This window comes from Lissotriton vulgaris, chromosome 9 (genome assembly GCF_964263255.1).
Source record: "Lissotriton vulgaris chromosome 9, aLisVul1.2, whole genome shotgun sequence".
In the NCBI taxonomy this organism is placed as follows: domain Eukaryota; kingdom Metazoa; phylum Chordata; class Amphibia; order Caudata; family Salamandridae; genus Lissotriton; species Lissotriton vulgaris.
In genome coordinates this window covers 137252413-137274708 of record NC_141697.1, presented here as the reverse complement: position 1 = coordinate 137274708, position 22296 = coordinate 137252413, and the positions used below count along the sequence as shown (strand labels likewise).

The window sequence follows — 22296 nt, the reverse complement described above, 5'->3', positions numbered from 1 at the left end:
AGGCAGCAGAGAACATCCCTCCGCAGAGCTTCTGGATGGCTTGATGCTCAACCAGGGGTAAATTAGGCCCTTTAACATTTCACAGAAAAGAAAACTATGTCAGTTGCATGCCACAGTTACTATCAGCCACAGCCATTAAATAGGTTTCGAAATTCAGCCACTGTTAAATATATGCAGTTTTAAATGATTCAAAAAAATGCTGAGCTTGTCTTGTCCCTAAAATGTGTCATCAAAATATGTGCCAGAATATGTAATACTCCCCTCTCCATCGAGTTGGAAAATTTATTTTTCTATCGATACACTTTTAAAATGAACTTGTTATATTTATTGAGTAATTGAATAAGTAGAAATCTAACTGGTACTGTTTTATTAATTCCTGTAAGTATTCATTGCTCAGCTTTTTAAGGTAGTCTTTAGTCATTTTTTCATTGGTTAGCGCTTCACCAGGATATTGCTGGGTACTGGAGTAGTATATATGTTTGGGAGCCCTGATGATCTTCAGGACATTGCTGACATCTTCCTGCAGAGTGCTCAGCTTTCCTATTACGTCATACTGAATGTTGCAAGGGTCACACAGTTTATTCATTTGTCGCCAATGGGAGTCAGCTTCCTCTGGATCCTCTTGCAACATGTAGCGAACAAATTCGATAAATGTGATATTTGCAGTAGGTGTTCTGGATATTCTTAAGTATTTCCTAATTATATTTGCAACGTATCCAGAATAGTAGGGATTCAAATGAGAGTGGAGGATCTTATCCCTGTAAGCTGAGACAAGTCTCTCTAGAGGATCCCTGGTAAATATCACTTTTGTATAGCTGTTAAGATACTTCATCCATTGGTCTTGAGGGTAGCTGGTTAATGTTCTCACAGGTGATCTATAATGAACAGCTTCATGGTCAATCTCTTCAGGCTCCCGGCTTAGATTCATATGAAGGAGGATAAGGATCCGCTTCCAGTTAGAACAACCAGCTTTCGGCAATTCACAATAAATTATTTTATGACTGTGCTCCACATATAATTGCTTTGCTACATTTGTAAAATCCTTAGTTGATCCTGTAAGGTTGTACTTCAAGCAAATTTTATTTAAAGTGGTTTTTCGATCGAGTTGAATCGCTGACCAATTTTTTGCCGCATCTGCAAGGGATAGTGTCAAGAAAATAAAAAAATTGAAATGACATAGATTATTAAATTCTAAAAAAAAGAACATAGTTTTCATTTGTTTAATTCAGAGAAATGATAGTGGCCTTTATTCAAAAAGCTAACACTTTACAGCAAGCAGTTGTTGTTCAGGGTAATAGACTACATAGAGGGACAGGTGTGTAGTGAATTTACCTTCCATCCAAAGTACATAATGCGGCAATTTGGGAGCAAGATGGCAGTCACTTATTTTCACTTGCATTCCTTGAAGGTATTGAGAGTAGGTGCCTTACCTTGGTTTCCTAAGCTTTGTACTAGGCATTTTGGAGTTTGGTGTAGTATGCCTTGCAAGTGATGAAGGCAAGTTTGTGAAAAGGGGATATTGAAGGAGGATCTTGCTTCCAGTGTTAGGCAGCTGAGCGCTTAAGCACTGAAGTGAGGTGAAACTTATGGCTGGTGCCCTCAACTTCTAAGGAAATAACATGAATAGTTTCCTTTAGCAGTGCTAACCTTGATCTCAGGCGACCAATTAGGAAATTGCTACTATAATCATTTCTGCTTTGTGATAGGGATTGTATTGCTTGCATTGAGGCTTAATTGTGAACATAAGATTTTGTTTTTCTTAGCATCCTTAGTTGATGATCTGTAAATGAGTCTATATTTTCAATGTGTTCTTCAAGGTGGAGACTATAATAAATGATGAATTTCAGAGAATTAGGCTCTTTTACGGATATAGGTGTAATGGATCGAGTGTTGAACATAAACCAGGTTTGTTCAGGTAAATATCAAGAGAAGGAGATATCTGTAACAACTTTATTTTAGAAATACCAATCCTGTTTTGTAACATAGATAGCATAGATGTCTTCTGAAGAAATGCACACAATATATGTTCAGACATTACTATCCTTTTTGAAAAAGAATTCCCTTGTTCCTACAGATAATTGCAAGTCTGTCTTCTTTCACCATATGAATGATACCGCACAGTGTAATGAACCCCCCCTCTACCCCACCCCAGACCAAGAGAGGAGGGTATTTTTTGGCCCCTTAATACATTGTTATTTCTGGGCTTGCATCTAAGGATGGAAGTATTTAAACTAATTCACAATGCTAGTAAAAATATGAATTGAGCCTAGGATATTCACATCCACATGGCCCAGGACTCTTACACACTTGGGGTCACACCAAACATTTCACATTCCCTAATCTCTAGGCATAGTCTCTGGTGCTGTCATGTTAAGAGAAAAGGGGGTCCCTTTCTCACTACAGTGGGAATCCGACATCTCAAACCTTGTAGGAGGATACTCAGCTTCCGGCGCATTAGCGCCAGATGCTGCAAATACCATTGTAGATGTGTGCATTACCCATCCTGGTGACACATTTTAAGTGATCTGATTGGGTGCCTAGTTTCTACTGCCTTACGTGTAAGTTAGTAGGAATAGGCATACTCTTTCCTCATTATTATTTCACACTGCTTCTTGATTACACCCATAAGAACAATATTCAGTCAAATGATTGGGTGTACTATATTTAATTTACAACTGACCATGCGGTGTATGCCTTGAAATGTCCGTGTGATATATGCTACATAAGGCGAAGAAACAGATTCTGGAACATCTCTTTGCCATTAAAAACAACGACAAACAGTATCCAATAGCACAACATTTTAAGTCTGCCCATAATCAAAACAGTAATCATCTCTCGTTCTGTATATTGGACACAGTGCCAATCTGGGGGCGGGGTGACCTTGTCCTAGAACTTGGACGGTTAGAACCAAGGCTGGATACAGTACCACACTATGACACCTTGAGGCCACAATGGGGACGAGGAGCTGTCGGTTCATTTAGGGTAGTTTAATAACCCATTTAAAAATGCAAATTATTTATCTGCTCGATATTTGCTCACTGATTGTTTTAAATGTAACATGACAATACTATAAACCAGTTTTTAACCTCACTGTTGAGCTTAAAGTTTAAATATGTGGTGTTTATGCACTTTGTAATTATGTATTTGTTCATCAGACTTTTTCTATTTTTCAGATTAAACAACATATATACCGATGAGTGGCAGGCAAGAGAGCTAAAAATATCTAAATGCAAAACACTGATGTTTTTTCAAGAGCTGGGTGTGTGATATTACACTTTTTAATAATGAAGGCACTTAAGGACATTAGCATCCTGGAAAGTCCATTTGGGCTGGATTTTGGAACATGTGCACACGTATTAGATAATTAGGCCCACTGGGGCATAATTGTTTTGACCTGGGTATTCGCTGGTGGGAATACTGTGACAGTAATAGTGTGTCAATTGGGGCACTATTGGTTTCAATTCTGTTTGGAAATTTGCCCACGGAGCCATAATTCAAAAGTCACCACTGGGGCACATTTGGTTCTGATTTATTTAGATTTTGGCCCACTGGGGCAATATAGTTGTGGTACCAGGCAATACTCATGGCACATGATTGAATGTGGATCAGCAACTTAGTAATTTAGGGCCAGATGTAGGTGGCCCAATACCGGTCAGTAATGGCCGAAATTACAGAATTTCGGCCGTTACCGACCGGTATTGGGAATTTGGGATGTAGGTGGCCTAAATGGCAAATTCAGTAATTTACCGATTCAGTATTTTAAGGAATCGGTAAATAACTGATTCCTTAAAATACCGAATCGGTAAAATACCGAATTTGTAATGTAGGGAGCACTCAAATGAGTGCTTTTCCCATTTTAGGATTTGTTATTTACCACAAACTATAAGTTGGTGGTAAATAAGGAATACCTTTGAAAATGCAAATCTGTGCATTTTCAACTGTGCCATGTGGCAGACATACATGCCCTTAGGGCATACATGCCCTTAGGGCATGTATGGGTGCCGCATCTGCACACAAGCACGATTCAGGGGTGCAACAGTGTGTTAAAGTGATACCCTGGCACCCTTGAATGTTTCCCCCATTTTACTGAATCAGTATTTATCGATTCTGTAATTGCCATTCATTCCTATGGGCCTCCAGGCCCATAGGAATGAATGGCAATTACCGAATCGGTAAATACCGAATCTTACCGATTCGGTTATTTTGGCCAAACATTTATCAACATCCCATTTACCTATTCTTAAATACCGAATCAGTAAAAATCTGTATTTAAGAATAGGTAAATTGGGATTACCTACATCTGGCCCTGCGCCCTTAGTTAAGCGCTTTGAGTGGAATAAGCAAACACATTCACAAAGAAATGGGGGGTCTGTTGTTCATGTCACATAAGAACCAATAAAGTGGGTTCAAAGCTTTATTTTATTTAACACTCACACCAACAGCACTACTATCATTTTTTTATGTTCCATTAGAAATCACAAACAAACGTGCCAGTATTAACCTACACACCACCCTAGTTCAATCAATGCTAAAAGAATGATCTATGTGAATTGAAATCGTGTATGTTAGGTGACAAACTTTTAACCTAACATTGAGTATGGAAGTATGTTCTCACTGTTTATGTAAATGTCACATGGTATTTTATAAAAAAGCGCACTTTCACAACATTAACCACTCGTGAGCAAGGAGCGTGGCCTCCGAAACAAGTAGAGTGTTGTGCCACCTATTGGAATAAACTAAATTTGTTGTTAAGTCTTTTGGTCCGGGGTCTTTGCTGTTGGGAGAACTAGTGCAGCATGTGTTAAGCATTTGACGGGAACCACCATTCCGCTGCATGACCGTTGTCATCAAGAACGCTCTGGTAAGGCGACTTTCTTATGTTGGTAATGCTATATATATATATATATCAAACAAAGTTTGCCTGCTGAAAAGAGTAGTCCGCACAGGTGGGTTCGTGAATTTTGCTGTTTATTCAACAAGAGCATACACTGTAAGCCGGCATCGTGGCAAACATGAAAGTTCAAAATCCCTTCCCAACGCGTTTCGTGCTCTTGGTAGCACTTCGTCAAGGGGTGCTGGGATGCTGCTGTGTGAAACCAGAAATGTCAGCAGGTAGCATTTACATAGTTCGTGAACCCCAGTGGGTGTGGCCTATGCCAAAAGCCTGATGGTAAATGCAGTCCAAAGCTTCCTATCTCAAGTGAGTTTTCCGGTTAACAAACAGCATGACACAAATGAAAGCCCCAGTGGGTGTGCTCACTGCATACCAGGTTCGGTGCTGCTGTTTACCTCGTTGAAAAGCACCCTCCTGCCCTTCACCACGATCCCGTGTGGAACCCCAGCAGGGCTGCATCCAGGGCAGCGGGAATACTCTCGCGGCTCAGGCACGGCCGCTTCAAATACCAAACAAAGTTTGCCTGCTGAAAAGAGTACTCCGCACAGGTGGGTTCGTGAATTTTGCTGTTTATTCAACGAGAGCATACACTGTAAGCCGGCATCGTGGCAAACATGAAAGTTCAAAATCCCTTCCCAACGCGTTTCGTGCTCTTGGTAGCACTTCGTCAAGGGGTGCTGGGATGCTGCTGTGTGAAACCAGAAATGTCAGCAGGTAGCATTTACATAGTTCGTGAACCCCAGTGGGTGTGGCCTATGCCAAAAGCCTGATGGTAAATGCAGTCCAAAGCTTCCTATCTCAAGTGAGTTTTCCGGTTAACAAACAGCATGACACAAATGAAAGCCCCAGTGGGTGTGCTCACTGCATACCAGGTTCGGTGCTGCTGTTTACCTCGTTGAAAAGCACCCTCCTGCCCTTCACCGCGATCCCGTGTGGAACTCCAGCAGGGCTGCATCCAGGGTAGCGGGAATACTCTCGCGGCTCAGGCACGGCCGCTTCAAATACCAAACAAAGTTTGCCTGCTGAAAAGAGTACTCCGCACTGGTGGGTTCGTGAATTTTGCTGTTTATTCAACGAGAGCATACACTGTAAGCCGGCATCGTGGCAAACATGAAAGTTCAAAATCCCTTCCCAACGCGTTTCGTGCTCTTGGTAGCACTTCGTCAAGGGGTGCTGGGATGCTGCTGTGTGAAACCAGAAATGTCAGCAGGTAGCATTTACATAGTTCGTGAACCCCAGTGGGTGTGGCCTATGCCAAAAGCCTGATGGTAAATGCAGTCCAAAGCTTCCTATCTCAAGTGAGTTTTCTGGTTAACAAACAGCATGACACAAATGAAAGCCCCAGTGGGTGTGCTCACTGCATACCAGGTTCGGTGCTGCTGTTTACCTCGTTGAAAAGCACCCTCCTGCCCTTCACCGCGATCCCGTGTGGAACCCCAGCAGGGCTGCATCCAGGGCAGCGGGAATACTCTCGCGGCTCAGGCACGGCCGCTACAAATACCAAACAAAGTTTGCCTGCTGAAAAGAGTTCTCCGCACAGGTGGGTTCGTGAATTTTGCTGTTTATTCAACGAGAGCATACACTGTAAGCCGGCATCGTGGCAAACATGAAAGTTCAAAATCCCTTCCCAACGCGTTTCGTGCTCTTGGTAGCACTTCGTCAAGGGGTGCTGGGATGCTGCTGTGTGAAACCAGAAATGTCAGCAGGTAGCATTTACATAGTTCGTGAACCCCAGTGGGTGTGGCCTATGCCAAAAGCCTGATGGTAAATGCAGTCCAAAGCTTCCTATCTCAAGTGAGTTTTCCGGTTAACAAACAGCATGACACAAATGAAAGCCCCAGTGGGTGTGCTCACTGCATACCAGGTTCGGTGCTGCTGTTTACCTCGTTGAAAAGCACCCTCCTGCCCTTCACCGCGATCCCGTGTGGAACTCCAGCAGGGCTGCATCCAGGGCAGCGGGAATACTCTCGCGGCTCAGGCACGGCCGCTTCAAATACCAAACAAAGTTTGCCTGCTGAAAAGAGTACTCCGCACAGGTGGGTTCGTGAATTTTGCTGTTTATTCAACGAGAGCATACACTGTAAGCCGGCATCGTGGCAAACATGAAAGTTCAAAATCCCTTCCCAACGCGTTTCGGGCTCTTGGTAGCACTTCGTCAAGGGGTGCTGGGATGCTGCTGTGTGAAACCAGAAATGTCAGCAGGTAGCATTTACATAGTTCGTGAACCCCAGTGGGTGTGGCCTATGCCAAAAGCCTGATGGTAAATGCAGTCCAAAGCTTCCTATCTCAAGTGAGTTTTCCGGTTAACAAACAGCATGACACAAATGAAAGCCCCAGTGGGTGTGCTCACTGCATACCAGGTTCGGTGCTGCTGTTTACCTCGTTGAAAAGCACCCTCCTGCCCTTCACCGCGATCCCGTGTGGAACCCCAGCAGGGCTGCATCCAGGGCAGCGGGAATACTCTCGCGGCTCAGGCACGGCCGCTTCAAATACCAAACAAAGTTTGCCTGCTGAAAAGAGTACTCCGCACAGGTGGGTTCGTGAATTTTGCTGTTTATTCAACGAGAGCATACACTGTAAGCCGGCATCGTGGCAAACATGAAAGTTCAAAATCCCTTCCCAACGCGTTTCGTGCTCTTGGTAGCACTTCGTCAAGGGGTTCTGGGATGCTGCTGTGTGAAACCAGAAATGTCAGCAGGTAGCATTTACATAGTTCGTGAACCCCAGTGGGTGTGGCCTATGCCAAAAGCCTGATGGTAAATGCAGTCCAAAGCTTCCTATCTCAAGTGAGTTTTCAGGTTAACAAACAGCATGACACAAATGAAAGCCCCAGTGGGTGTGCTCACTGCATACCAGGTTCGGTGCTGCTGTTTACCTCGTTGAAAAGCACCCTCCTGCCCTTCACCGCGATCCCATGTGGAACCCCAGCAGGGCTGCATCCAGGGCAGCGGGAATACTCTCGCGGCTCAGACACGGCCGCTTCAAATACCAAACAAAGTTTGCCTGCTGAAAAGAGTACTCCGCACAGGTGGGTTTGTGAATTTTGCTGTTTATTCAACGAGAGCATACACTGTAAGCCGGCATCGTGGCAAACATGAAAGTTCAAAATCCCTGTCATCCTATCTCAAGTGAGTTTTCCGGTTAACAAACAGCATGACACAAATGAAAGCCCTAGTGGGTGTGGTCACTGCATACCAGGTTCGGTGCTGCTGTTTACCTCGTTGAAAAGCACCCTCCTGCCCTTCTCCGCGATCCCGTGTGGAACCCCAGCAGGGCTGCATCCATGGCAGCGGGAATACTCTCGCGGCTCAGGCACGGCCGCTTCAAATACCAAACAAAGTTTGCCTGCTGAAAAGAGTACTCCGCACAGGTGGGTTCGTGAATTTTGCTGTTTATTCAACGAGAGCATACACTGTAAGCCGGCATCGTGGCAAACATGAAAGTTCAAAATCCCTTCCCAACGCGTTTCGTGCTCTTGGTAGCACTTCGTCAAGGGGTGCTGGGATGCTGCTGTGTGAAACCAGAAATGTCAGCAGGTAGCATTTACATAGTTTCATGAACCCCAGTGGGTGTGGCCTATGCCAAAAGCCTGATGGTAAATGCAGTCCAAAGCTTCCTATCTCAAGTGAGTTTTCCGGTTAACAAACAGCATGACACAAATGAAAGCCCCAGTGGGTGTGCTCACTGCATACCAGGTTCGGTGCTGCTGTTTACCTTGTGGAAAAGCACCCTCCTGCCCTTCACCGCGATCCCGTGTGGAACCCCAGCAGGGCTGCATCCAGGGCAGCGGGAATACTCTTGCGGCTCAGGCACGGCCGCTTCAAATACCAAACAAAGTTTGCCTGCTGAAAAGAGTACTACGCACAGGTGGGTTCGTGAATTTTGCTGTTTATTCAACGAGAGCATACACTGTAAGCCGGCATCGTGGCAAACATGAAAGTTCAAAATCCCTTCCCAACGCGTTTCGTGCTCTTGGTAGCACTTCGTCAAGGGGTGCTGGGATGCTGCTGTGTGAAACCAGAAATGTCAGCATGTAGCATTTACATAGTTCGTGAACCCCAGTGGGTGTGGCCTATGCCAAAAGCCTGATGGTAAATGCAGTCCAAAGCTTCCTATCTCAAGTGAGTTTTCCGGTTAACAAACAGCATGACACAAATGAAAGCCCCAGTGGGTGTGCTCACTGCATACCAGGTTCGGGGCTGCTGTTTACCTTGTGGAAAAGCACCCTCCTGCCCTTCACCGCGATCCCGTGTGGAACCCCAGCAGGGCTGCATCCAGGGCAGCGGGAATACTCTTGCGGCTCAGGCACGGCCGCTTCAAATACCAAACAAAGTTTGCCTGCTGAAAAGAGTACTACGCACAGGTGGGTTCGTGAATTTTGCTGTTTATTCAACGAGAGCATACACTGTAAGCCGGCATCGTGGCAAACATGAAAGTTCAAAATCCCTTCCCAACGCGTTTCGTGCTCTTGGTAGCACTTCGTCAAGGGGTGCTGGGATGCTGCTGTGTGAAACCAGAAATGTCAGCAGGTAGCATTTACATAGTTCGTGAACCCCAGTGGGTGTGGCCTATGCCAAAAGCCTGATGGTAAATGCAGTCCAAAGCTTCCTATCTCAAGTGAGTTTTCCGGTTAACTAACAGCATGACACAAATGAAAGCCCCAGTGGGTGTGCTCACTGCATACCAGGTTCGGTGCTGCTGTTTACCTCGTTGAAAAGCACCCTCCTGCCCTTCACCGCGATCCCGTGTGGAACCCCAGCAGGGCTGCATCCAGGGCAGCGGGAATACTTTCGCGGCTCAGACACGGCCGCTTCAAATACCAAACAAAGTTTGCCTGCTGAAAAGAGTACTCCGCACAGGTGGGTTCGTGAATTTTGCTGTTTATTCAACGAGAGCATACACTGTAAGCCGGCATCGTGGCAAACATGAAAGTTCAAAATCCCTTCCCAACGCGTTTCGTGCTCTTGGTAGCACATCGTCAAGGGGTGCTGGGATGCTGCTGTGTGAAACCAGAAATGTCAGCAGGTAGCATTTACATAGTTCGTGAACCCCAGTGGGTGTGGCCTATGCCAAAAGCCTGATGGTAAATGCAGTCCAAAGCTTCCTATCTCAAGTGAGTTTTCTGGTTAACAAACAGCATGACACAAATGAAAGCCCCAGTGGGTGTGCTCACTGCATACCAGGTTCGGTGCTGCTGTTTACCTCGTTGAAAAGCACCCTCCTGCCCTTCACCGCGATCCCGTGTGGAACCCCAGCAGGGCTGCATCCAGGGCAGCGGGAATACTCTCGCGGCTCAGGCACGGCCGCTACAAATACCAAACAAAGTTTGCCTGCTGAAAAGAGTTCTCCGCACAGGTGGGTTCGTGAATTTTGCTGTTTATTCAACGAGAGCATACACTGTAAGCCGGCATCGTGGCAAACATGAAAGTTCAAAATCCCTTCCCAACGCGTTTCGTGCTCTTGGTAGCACTTCGTCAAGGGGTGCTGGGATGCTGCTGTGTGAAACCAGAAATGTCAGCAGGTAGCATTTACATAGTTCGTGAACCCCAGTGGGTGTGGCCTATGCCAAAAGCCTGATGGTAAATGCAGTCCAAAGCTTCCTATCTCAAGTGAGTTTTCCGGTTAACAAACAGCATGACACAAATGAAAGCCCCAGTGGGTGTGCTCACTGCATACCAGGTTCGGTGCTGCTGTTTACCTTGTTGAAAAGCACCCTCCTGCCCTTCACCGCGATCCCGTGTGGAACTCCAGCAGGGCTGCATCCAGGGCAGCGGGAATACTCTCGCGGCTCAGGCACGGCCGCTTCAAATACCAAACAAAGTTTGCCTGCTGAAAAGAGTACTCCGCACAGGTGGGTTCGTGAATTTTGCTGTTTATTCAACGAGAGCATACACTGTAAGCCGGCATCGTGGCAAACATGAAAGTTCAAAATCCCTTCCCAACGCGTTTCGGGCTCTTGGTAGCACTTCGTCAAGGGGTGCTGGGATGCTGCTGTGTGAAACCAGAAATGTCAGCAGGTAGCATTTACATAGTTCGTGAACCCCAGTGGGTGTGGCCTATGCCAAAAGCCTGATGGTAAATGCAGTCCAAAGCTTCCTATCTCAAGTGAGTTTTCCGGTTAACAAACAGCATGACACAAATGAAAGCCCCAGTGGGTGTGCTCACTGCATACCAGGTTCGGTGCTGCTGTTTACCTCGTTGAAAAGCACCCTCCTGCCCTTCACCGCGATCCTGTGTGGAACCCCAGCAGGGCTGCATCCAGGGCAGCGGGAATACTCTCGCGGCTCAGGCACGGCCGCTTCAAATACCAAACAAAGTTTGCCTGCTGAAAAGAGTACTCCGCACAGGTGGGTTCGTGAATTTTGCTGTTTATTCAACGAGAGCATACACTGTAAGCCGGCATCGTGGCAAACATGAAAGTTCAAAATCCCTTCCCAACGCGTTTCGTGCTCTTGGTAGCACTTCGTCAAGGGGTTCTGGGATGCTGCTGTGTGAAACCAGAAATGTCAGCAGGTAGCATTTACATAGTTCGTGAACCCCAGTGGGTGTGGCCTATGCCAAAAGCCTGATGGTAAATGCAGTCCAAAGCTTCCTATCTCAAGTGAGTTTTCAGGTTAACAAACAGCATGACACAAATGAAAGCCCCAGTGGGTGTGCTCACTGCATACCAGGTTCGGTGCTGCTGTTTACCTCGTTGAAAAGCACCCTCCTGCCCTTCACCGCGATCCCATGTGGAACCCCAGCAGGGCTGCATCCAGGGCAGCGGGAATACTCTCGCGGCTCAGACACGGCCGCTTCAAATACCAAACAAAGTTTGCCTGCTGAAAAGAGTACTCCGCACAGGTGGGTTTGTGAATTTTGCTGTTTATTCAACGAGAGCATACACTGTAAGCCGGCATCGTGGCAAACATGAAAGTTCAAAATCCCTGTCATCCTATCTCAAGTGAGTTTTCCGGTTAACAAACAGCATGACACAAATGAAAGCCCTAGTGGGTGTGGTCACTGCATACCAGGTTCGGTGCTGCTGTTTACCTCGTTGAAAAGCACCCTCCTGCCCTTCTCCGCGATCCCGTGTGGAACCCCAGCAGGGCTGCATCCATGGCAGCGGGAATACTCTCGCGGCTCAGGCACGGCCGCTTCAAATACCAAACAAAGTTTGCCTGCTGAAAAGAGTACTCCGCACAGGTGGGTTCGTGAATTTTGCTGTTTATTCAACGAGAGCATACACTGTAAGCCGGCATCGTGGCAAACATGAAAGTTCAAAATCCCTTCCCAACGCGTTTCGTGCTCTTGGTAGCACTTCGTCAAGGGGTGCTGGGATGCTGCTGTGTGAAACCAGAAATGTCAGCAGGTAGCATTTACATAGTTTCATGAACCCCAGTGGGTGTGGCCTATGCCAAAAGCCTGATGGTAAATGCAGTCCAAAGCTTCCTATCTCAAGTGAGTTTTCCGGTTAACAAACAGCATGACACAAATGAAAGCCCCAGTGGGTGTGCTCACTGCATACCAGGTTCGGTGCTGCTGTTTACCTCGTTGAAAAGCACCCTCCTGCCCTTCACCGCGATCCCGTGTGGAACCCCAGCAGGGCTGCATCCAGGGCAGCGGGAATACTCTCGCGGCTCAGGCACGGCCGCTTCAAATACCAAACAAAGTTTGCCTGCTGAAAAGAGTACTCCGCACTGGTGGGTTTGTGAATTTTGCTGTTTATTCAACGAGAGCATACACTGTAAGCCGGCATCGTGGCAAACATGAAAGTTCAAAATCCCTTCCCAACGCGTTTCGTGCTCTTGGTAGCACTTTGTCAAGGGGTGCTGGGATGCTGCTGTGTGAAACCAGAAATGTCAGCAGGTAGCATTTACATAGTTCGTGAACCCCAGTGGGTGTGGCCTATGCCAAAAGCCTGATGGTAAATGCAGTCCAAAGCTTCCTATCTCAAGTGAGTTTTCCGGTTAACAAACAGCATGACACAAATGAAAGCCCCAGTGGGTGTGCTCACTGCATACCAGGTTCGGGGCTGCTGTTTACCTTGTGGAAAAGCACCCTCCTGCCCTTCACCGCGATCCCGTGTGGAACCCCAGCAGGGCTGCATCCAGGGCAGCGGGAATACTCTTGCGGCTCAGGCACGGCCGCTTCAAATACCAAACAAAGTTTGCCTGCTGAAAAGAGTACTACGCACAGGTGGGTTCGTGAATTTTGCTGTTTATTCAACGAGAGCATACACTGTAAGCCGGCATCGTGGCAAACATGAAAGTTCAAAATCCCTTCCCAACGCGTTTCGTGCTCTTGGTAGCACTTCGTCAAGGGGTGCTGGGATGCTGCTGTGTGAAACCAGAAATGTCAGCATGTAGCATTTACATAGTTCGTGAACCCCAGTGGGTGTGGCCTATGCCAAAAGCCTGATGGTAAATGCAGTCCAAAGCTTCCTATCTCAAGTGAGTTTTCCGGTTAACAAACAGCATGACACAAATGAAAGCCCCAGTGGGTGTGCTCACTGCATACCAGGTTCGGGGCTGCTGTTTACCTTGTGGAAAAGCACCCTCCTGCCCTTCACCGCGATCCCGTGTGGAACCCCAGCAGGGCTGCATCCAGGGCAGCGGGAATACTCTTGCGGCTCAGGCACGGCCGCTTCAAATACCAAACAAAGTTTGCCTGCTGAAAAGAGTACTACGCACAGGTGGGTTCGTGAATTTTGCTGTTTATTCAACGAGAGCATACACTGTAAGCCGGCATCGTGGCAAACATGAAAGTTCAAAATCCCTTCCCAACGCGTTTCGTGCTCTTGGTAGCACTTCGTCAAGGGGTGCTGGGATGCTGCTGTGTGAAACCAGAAATGTCAGCAGGTAGCATTTACATAGTTCGTGAACCCCAGTGGGTGTGGCCTATGCCAAAAGCCTGATGGTAAATGCAGTCCAAAGCTTCCTATCTCAAGTGAGTTTTCCGGTTAACTAACAGCATGACACAAATGAAAGCCCCAGTGGGTGTGCTCACTGCATACCAGGTTCGGTGCTGCTGTTTACCTCGTTGAAAAGCACCCTCCTGCCCTTCACCGCGATCCCGTGTGGAACCCCAGCAGGGCTGCATCCAGGGCAGCGGGAATACTTTCGCGGCTCAGACACGGCCGCTTCAAATACCAAACAAAGTTTGCCTGCTGAAAAGAGTACTCCGCACAGGTGGGTTCGTGAATTTTGCTGTTTATTCAACGAGAGCATACACTGTAAGCCGGCATCGTGGCAAACATGAAAGTTCAAAATCCCTTCCCAACGCGTTTCGTGCTCTTGGTAGCACATCGTCAAGGGGTGCTGGGATGCTGCTGTGTGAAACCAGAAATGTCAGCAGGTAGCATTTACATAGTTCGTGAACCCCAGTGGGTGTGGCCTATGCCAAAAGCCTGATGGTAAATGCAGTCCAAAGCTTCCTATCTCAAGTGAGTTTTCCGGTTAACAAACAGCATGACACAAATGAAAGCCCCAGTGGGTGTGCTCACTGCATACCAGGTTCGGTGCTGCTGTTTACCTCGTTGAAAAGCACCCTCCTGCCCTTCACCGCGATCCCGTGTGGAACCCCAGCAGGGCTGCATCCAGGGCAGCGGGAATACTCTCGCGGCTCAGGCACGGCCGCTTCAAATACCAAACAAAGTTTGCCTACTGAAAAGAGTACTCCGCACTGGTGGGTTTGTGAATTTTGCTGTTTATTCAACGAGAGCATACTCTGTAAGCCGGCATCGTGGCAAACATGAAAGTTCAAAATCCCTTCCCAACGCGTTTCATGCTCTTGGTAGCACTTCGTCAAGGGGTGCTGGGATGCTGCTGTGTGAAACCAGAAATGTCAGCAGGTAGCATTTACATAGTTCGTGAACCCCAGTGGGTGTGGCCTATGCCAAAAGCCTGATGGTAAATGCAGTCCAAAGCTTCCTATCTCAAGTGAGTTTTCCGGTTAACAAACAGCATGACACAAATGAAAGCCCCAGTGGGTGTGCTCACTGCATACCAGGTTCGGTGCTGCTGTTTACCTCGTTGAAAAGCACCCTCCTGCCCTTCACCGCGATCCCGTGTGGAACCCCAGCAGGGCTGCATCCAGGGCAGCGGGAATACTCTCGCGGCTCAGACACGGCCGCTTCAAATACCAAACAAAGTTTGCCTGCTGAAAAGAGTACTCCGCACAGGTGGGTTCGTGAATTTTGCTGTTTATTCAACGAGAGCATACACTGTAAGCCGGCATCGTGGCAAACATGAAAGTTCAAAATCCCTTCCCAACGCGTTTCGTGCTCTTGGTAGCACATCGTCAAGGGGTGCTGGGATGCTGCTTTGTGAAACCAGAAATGTCAGCAGGTAGCATTTACATAGTTCGTGAACCCCAGTGGGTGTGGCCTATGCCAAAAGCCTGATGGTAAATGCAGTCCAAAGCTTCCTATCTCAAGTGAGTTTTCCGGTTAACAAACAGCATGACACAAATGAAAGCCCCAGTGGGTGTGCTCACTGCATACCAGGTTCGGTGCTGCTGTTTACCTCGTTGAAAAGCACCCTCCTGCGCTTCACCGCGATCCCGTGTGGAACCCCAGCAGGGCTGCATCCAGGGCAGCAGGAATACTCTCGCGGCTCAGGCTGGCCGCTTCAAATACCAAACAAAGTTTGCCTGCTGAAAAGAGTACTCCGCACTGGTGGGTTCGTGAATTTTGCTGTTTATTCAACGAGATCATACACTCTAAGCCGGCATCGTGGCAAACATGAAAGTTCAAAATCCCTTCCCAACGCGTTTCGTGCTCTTGGTAGCACTTCGTCAAGGGGTGCTGGGATGCTGCTGTGTGAAACCAGAAATGTCAGCAGGTAGCATTTACATAATTCGTGAACCCCAGTGGGTGTGGCCTATGCCAAAAGCCTGATGGTAAATGCAGTCCAAAGCTTCCTATCTCAAGTGAGTTTTCCGGTTAACAAACAGCATGACACAAATGAAAGCCCCAGTGGGTGTGCTCACTGCATACCAGGTTCGGTGCTGCTGTTTACCTCGTTGAAAAGCACCCTCCTGCCCTTCACCGCGATCCCGTGTGGAACCCCAGCAGGGCTGCATCCAGGGCAGCGGGAATACTCTCGCGGCTCAGCCACGGCCCCTTCAAATACCAAACAAAGTTTGCCTGCTGAAAAGAGTTTTCCGCACAGGTGGGTTCGTGAATTTTGCTGTTTATTCAACGAGAGCATACACTGTAAGCCGGCATCGTGGCAAACATGAAAGTTCAAAATCCCTTCCCAACGTGTTTCGTGCTCTTGGTAGCACTTCGTCAAGGGGTGCTGGGATGCTGCTGTGTGAAACCAGAAATGTCAGCAGGTAGCATTTACATAGTTCGTGAGCCCCAGTGGGTGTGGCCTATGCCAAAAGCCTGATGGTAAATGCAGTCCAAAGCTTCCTATCTCAAGTGAGTTTTCCGGTTAACAAACAGCATGACACAAATGAAAGCCCCAGTGGGTGTGCTCACTGCATACCAGGTTCGGTGCTGCTGTTTACCTTGTTGAAAAGCACCCTCCTGCCCTTAACCGCGATCCCGTGTGGAACCCCAGCAGGGCTGCATCCAGGGCAGCGGGAATACTCTCGCGGCTCAGGCACGGCCGCTTCAAATACCAAACAAAGTTTGCCTGCTGAAAAGAGTACTCCGCACAGGTGGGTTCGTGAACTTTGCTGTTTATTCAACGAGAGCATACACTGTAAGCCGGCATCGTGGCAAACATGAAAGTTCAAAATCCCTTCCCAACGCGTTTCGTGCTCTTGGTAGCACTTCGTCAAGGGGTGCTGGGATGCTGCTGTGTGAAACCAGAAATGTCAGCAGGTAGCATTTACATAGTTCGTGAACCCCAGTGGGTGTGGCCTATGCCAAAAGCCTGATGGTAAATGCAGTCCAAAGCTTCCTATCTCAAGTGAGTTTTCCGGTTAACAAACAGCATGACACAAATGAAAGCCCCAGTGGGTGTGCTCACTGCATACCAGGTTCGGTGCTGCTGTTTACCTCGTTGAAAAGCACCCTCCTGCCCTTCACCGCGATCCCGTGTGGAACCCCAGCAGGGCTGCATCCAGGGCAGCGGGAATACTCTCGCGGCTCAGGCACGGCCGCTTCAAATACCAAACAAAGTTTGCCTGCTGAAAAGAGTACTACGCACAGGTGGGTTCGTGAATTTTGCTGTTTATTCAACGAGAGCATACACTGTAAGCCGGCATCGTGGCAAACATGAAAGTTCAAAATCCCTTCCCAACGCGTTTCGTGCTCTTGGTAGCACTTCGTCAAGGGGTGCTGGGATGCTGCTGTGTGAAACCAGAAATGTCAGCAGGTAGCATTTACATAGTTCGTGAACCCCAGTGGGTGTGGCCTATGCCAAAAGCCTGATGGTAAATGCAGTCCAAAGCTTCCTATCTCTAGTGAGTTTTCCGGTTAACAAACAGCATGACACAAATGAAAGCCCCAGTGGGTGTGCTCACTGCATACCAGGTTCGGTGCTGCTGTTTACCTCGTTGAAAAGCACCCTCCTGCCCTTCTCCGCGATCCCGTGTGGAACCCCAGCAGGGCTGCATCCATGGCAGCGGGAATACTCTCGTGGCTCAGGCACGGCCGCTTCAAATACCAAACAAAGTTTGCCTGCTGAAAAGAGTACTCCGCACAGGTGGGTTCGTGAATTTTGCTGTTTATTCAACGAGAGCATACACTGTAAGCCGGCATCGTGGCAAACATGAAAGTTCAAAATCCCTTCCCAACGCGTTTCGTGCTCTTGGTAGCACTCCGTCAAGGGGTGCTGGGATGCTGCTGTGTGAAACCAGAAATGTCAGCAGGTAGCATTTACATAGTTCGTGAACCCCAGTGGGTGTGGCCTATGCCAAAAGCCTGATGGTAAATGCAGTCTAAAGCTTCCTATCTCAAGTGAGTTTTCCGGTTAACAAACAGCATGACACAAATGAAAGCCCCAGTGGGTGTGCTCCCTGCATACCAGGTTCGGTGCTGCTGTTTACCTCGTTGAAAAGCACCCTCCTGCCCTTCACCGCGATCCCGTGTGGAACCCCAGCAGGGCTGCATCCAGGGCAGCGGGATTACTCTTGCGGCTCAGGCACGGCCGCTTCAAATACCAAACAAAGTTTGCCTGCTGAAAAGAGTACTCCGCACAGGTGGGTTGGTGAATTTTGCTGTTTATTCAACAAGAGCATACACTGTAAGCCGGCATCGTGGCAAACATGAAAGTTCAAAATCCTTTCCCAACGCGTTTCGTGCTCTTGGTAGCACTTCGTCAAGGGGTGCTGGTATGCTGCTGTGTGAAACCAGAAATGTCAGCAGGTAGCATTTACATAGTTCGTGAACCCCAGTGGGTGTGGCCTATGCCAAAAGCCTGATGGTAAATGCAGTCCAAAGCTTCCTATCTCAAGTGAGTTTTCCGGTTAACAAACAGCATGACACAAATGAAAGCCTCAGTGGCGGTGCTCACTGCATACCAGGTTCGGTGCTGCTGTTTACCTTGTGGAAAAGCACCCTCCTGCCCTTCACCGCGATCCCGTGTGGAACCCCAGCAGGGCTGCATCCAGGGCAGCGGGAATACTCTCGCGGCTAAGGCACGGCCGCTTCAAATACCAAACAAAGTTTGCCTGCTGAAAAGAGTACTCCGCACAGGTGGGTTCGTGAATTTTGCTGTTTATTCAACGAGAGCATACACTGTAAGCCGGCATCGTGGCAAACATGAAAGTTCAAAATCCCTGTCATCCTATCTCAAGTGAGTTTTCCGGTTAACAAACAGCATGACACAAATGAAAGCCCTAGTGGGTGTGCTCACTGCATACCAGGTTCGGTGCTGCTGTTTACCTCGTTGAAAAGCACCCTCCTGCCCTTCACCGCGATCCCGTGTGGAACCCCAGCAGGGCTGCATCCAGGGCAGCGGGAATACTCTCGCGGCTCAGGCACGGCCGCTTCAAATACCAAACAAAGTTTGCCTGCTGAAAAGAGTACTCCGCACAGGTGGGTTCGTGAATTTTGCTGTTTATTCAACGAGAGCATACACTGTAAGCCAGCATCGTGGCAAACATGAAAGTTCAAAATCCCTTCCCAACGCGTTTCGTGCTCTTGGTAGCACTTCGTCAAGGGGTGCTGGGATGCTGCTGTGTTACACCAGAAATGTCAGCAGGTAGCATTTACGTAGTTCGTGAAACCCAGTGGGTGTGGCCTATGCCAAAAGCCTGATGGTAAATGCAGTCCAAAGCTTCCTATCTCAAGTGAGTTTTCCGGTTAACAAACAGCATGACACAAATGAAAGCCCCAGTGGGTGTGCTCACTGCATACCAGGTTCGGTGCTGCTGTTTACCTCGTTGAAAAGCACCCTCCTGCCCTTCACCGCGATCCTGTGTGGAACCCCAGCAGGGCTGCATCCAGGGCAGCGGGAATACTCTCGCGGCTCAGGCACGGCCGCTTCAAATACCAAACAAAGTTTGCCTGCTGAAAAGAGTACTCCGCACAGGTGGGTTCGTGAATTTTGCTGTTTATTCAACAAGAGCATACACTGTAAGCCGGCATCGTGGCAAACATGAAAGTTCAAAATCCCTTCCCAACGCGTTTCGTGCTCTTGGTAGCACTTCGTCAAGGGGTGCTGGGATGCTGCTGTGTGAAACCAGAAATGTCAGCAGGTAGCATTTACATAGTTCGTGAACCCCAGTGGGTGTGGCCTATGCCAAAAGCCTGATGGTAAATGCAGTCCAAAGCTTCCTATCTCAAGTGAGTTTTCCGGTTAACAAACAGCATGACACAAATGAAAGCCCCAGTGGGTGTGCTCACTGCATACCAGGTTCGGTGCTGCTGTTTACCTCGTTGAAAAGCACCCTCCTGCCCTTCACCGCGATCCCGTGTGGAACCCCAGCAGGGCTGCATCCAGGGCAGCGGGAATACTCTCGCGGCTCAGGCACGACCGCTTCAAATACCAAACAAAGTTTGCCTGCTGAAAAGAGTACTCCGCACAGGTGGGTTCCACACGGGATCGCGTTAAAGGGCAGGAGGGTGCTTTTAAACGAGGTAAACAGCAGCACCGAACCTGGTATGCAGTGAGCACACCCACTGGGGCTTTCATTTGTGTCATGCTGTTTGTTAACCGGAAAACTCACTTGAGATAGGATGCTTTGGACTGCATTTACCATCAGGCTTTTGGCATAGGCCACACCCACTGGGGTTCACGAACTATGTAAATGCTACCTGCTGACATTTCTGGTTTCACACAGCAGCATCCCAGCACCCCTTGACGAAGTGCTACCAAGAGCACGAAACTCGTTGGGAAGGGATTTTTAACTTTCATGTTTGCCACGATGCCGGCTTACAGTGTATGCTCTCGTTGAATAAACAGCAAAATTCACGAACCCACCTGTGCGGAGTACTCTTTTCAGCAGGCAAACTTTGTTTGGTATTTAAAGCGGCCGTGCCTGAGCTGCGAGAGTATTCCCGCTGCCCTGGATGCAGCCCTGCTGGGGTTCCACACGTGATCGCGGTGAAGGGCAGGAGGGTGCTTTTCAACGAGGTAAACAGCAGCACCGAACCTGGTATGCAGTGAGCACACCCACTGGGGCTTTCATTTGTGTCATGCTGTTTGTTAACCGGAAAACTCACTTGAGATAGGAAGCTTTGGACTGCATTTACCATCAGGCTTTTGGCATAGGCCACACCCACTGGGGTTCACGAACTATGTAAATGCTACCTGCTGACATTTCTGGTTTCACACAGCAGTATCCCAGCACCCCTTGACGAAGTGCTACCAAGAGCACGAAAAGCGTTGGGAAGGGATTTTGAACTTTCATGTTTGCCACGATGCCGGCTTACAGTGTATGCTCTCATTGAATAAACAGCAAAATTCACGAACCCACCTGTGCGGAGTACTCTTTTCAGCAGGCAAACTTTGTTTGGTATTTGAAGCGGCCGTGCCTGAGCCGCGAGAGTATTCCCGCTGCCCTGGATGCAGCCCTGCTGGGGTTCCACATGGGATCGCGGTGAAGGGCAGGAGGGTGCTTTTCAACGAGGTAAACAGCAGCACCGAAACTGGTATGCAGTGAGCACACCCACTGGGGCTTTCATTTGTGTCATGCTGTTTGTTAACCGGAAAACGCACTTGAGATAGGAAGCTTTGGACTGCATTTACCATCAGGCTTTTGGCATAGGCCACACCCACTGGGGTTCACGAACTATGTAAATGCTACCTGCTGACATTTCTGGTTTCACACAGCAGCATCCCAGCACCCCTTGACGAAGTGCTACCAAGAGCACGAAACGCGTTGGGAAGGGATTTTGAACTTTCATGTTTGCCACGATGCCGGCTTACACTGTGTACTCTCGTTGAATAAACAGCAAAATTCACGAACCCACCTGTGCGGAGTACTCTTTTCAGCAGGCAAACTTTGTTTGGTATTTGAAGCGGCCGTGCCTGAGCCGCGAGAGTATTCCTGCTGCCCTGGATGCAGCCCTGCTGGGGTTCCACACGGGATCGCGGTGAAGGGCAGGAGGGTGCTTTTCAACGAGGTAAACAGCAGCACCGAACCTGGTATGCAGTGAGCACACCCACTGGGGCTTTCATTTGTGTCATGCTGTTTGTTAACCGGAAAACTCACTTGAGATAGGAAGCTTTGGACTGCATTTACCATCAGGCTTTTGGCATAGGCCACACCCACTGGGGTTCACGAACTATGAAAATGCTACCTGCTGACATTTCTGGTTTCACACAGCAGCATCCCAGCACCCCTTGACGAAGTGCTACCAAGAGCACGAAACGCGTTGGGAAGGGATTTTGAACTTTCATGTTTGCCACGATGCCGGCTTACAGTGTATGCTCTCGTTGAATAAACAGCAAAATTCAAGAACCCACCTGTGCGGAGTACTCTTTTCAGCAGGCAAACTTTGTTTGGTATTTGAAGCGGCCGTGCCTGAGCCGCGAGAGTATTCCCGCTGCCCTGGATGCAGCCCTGCTGGGGTTCCACACGGAATCGCGGTAAAGGGCAGGAGGGTGCTTTTCAACGAGGTAAACAGCAGCACCGAACCTGGTATGCAGAGAGCACACCCACTGGGGCTTTCATTTGTGTCATGCTGTTTGTTAACCGGAAAACTCACTTGAGATAGGAAGCTTTGGACTGCATTTACCATCAGGCTTTTGGCATAGGCCACACCCACTGGGGTTCACGAACTATGTAAATGCTACCTGCTGACATTTCTGGTTTCACACAGCAGCATCCCAGCACCCCTTGACGAAGTGCTACCAAGAGCACGAAACGCGTTGGGAAGGGATTTTGAACTTTCATGTTTGCCACGATGCCGGCTTACAGTGTATGCTCTTGTTGAATAAACAGCAAAATTCACGAACCCACCTGTGCGGAGTACTCTTTTCAGCAGGCAAACTTTGTTTGGTATTTGAAGCGGCCAT

General features: G+C 48.4%; 1 protein-coding gene across 2 annotated transcripts in view; it reads right to left on the bottom strand.

Annotated features, from left to right (window-relative positions):
- Window positions 1-302: 302 nt before the first annotated feature.
- The window catches only part of LOC147689728 (carbohydrate sulfotransferase 9-like), a 91274-nt gene continuing 69280 nt past the window's right edge, over window positions 303-22296 (bottom strand). For both annotated transcript variants that reach the window (XM_086937203.1, XM_086937202.1), the window contains exon 4: window positions 303-1134. In XM_086937203.1, the coding sequence (XP_086793329.1) occupies window positions 305-1134 (830 nt within the window). In that variant the 3' untranslated portion in view covers window positions 303-304. The remainder of the gene's footprint in view (window positions 1135-22296) is intronic.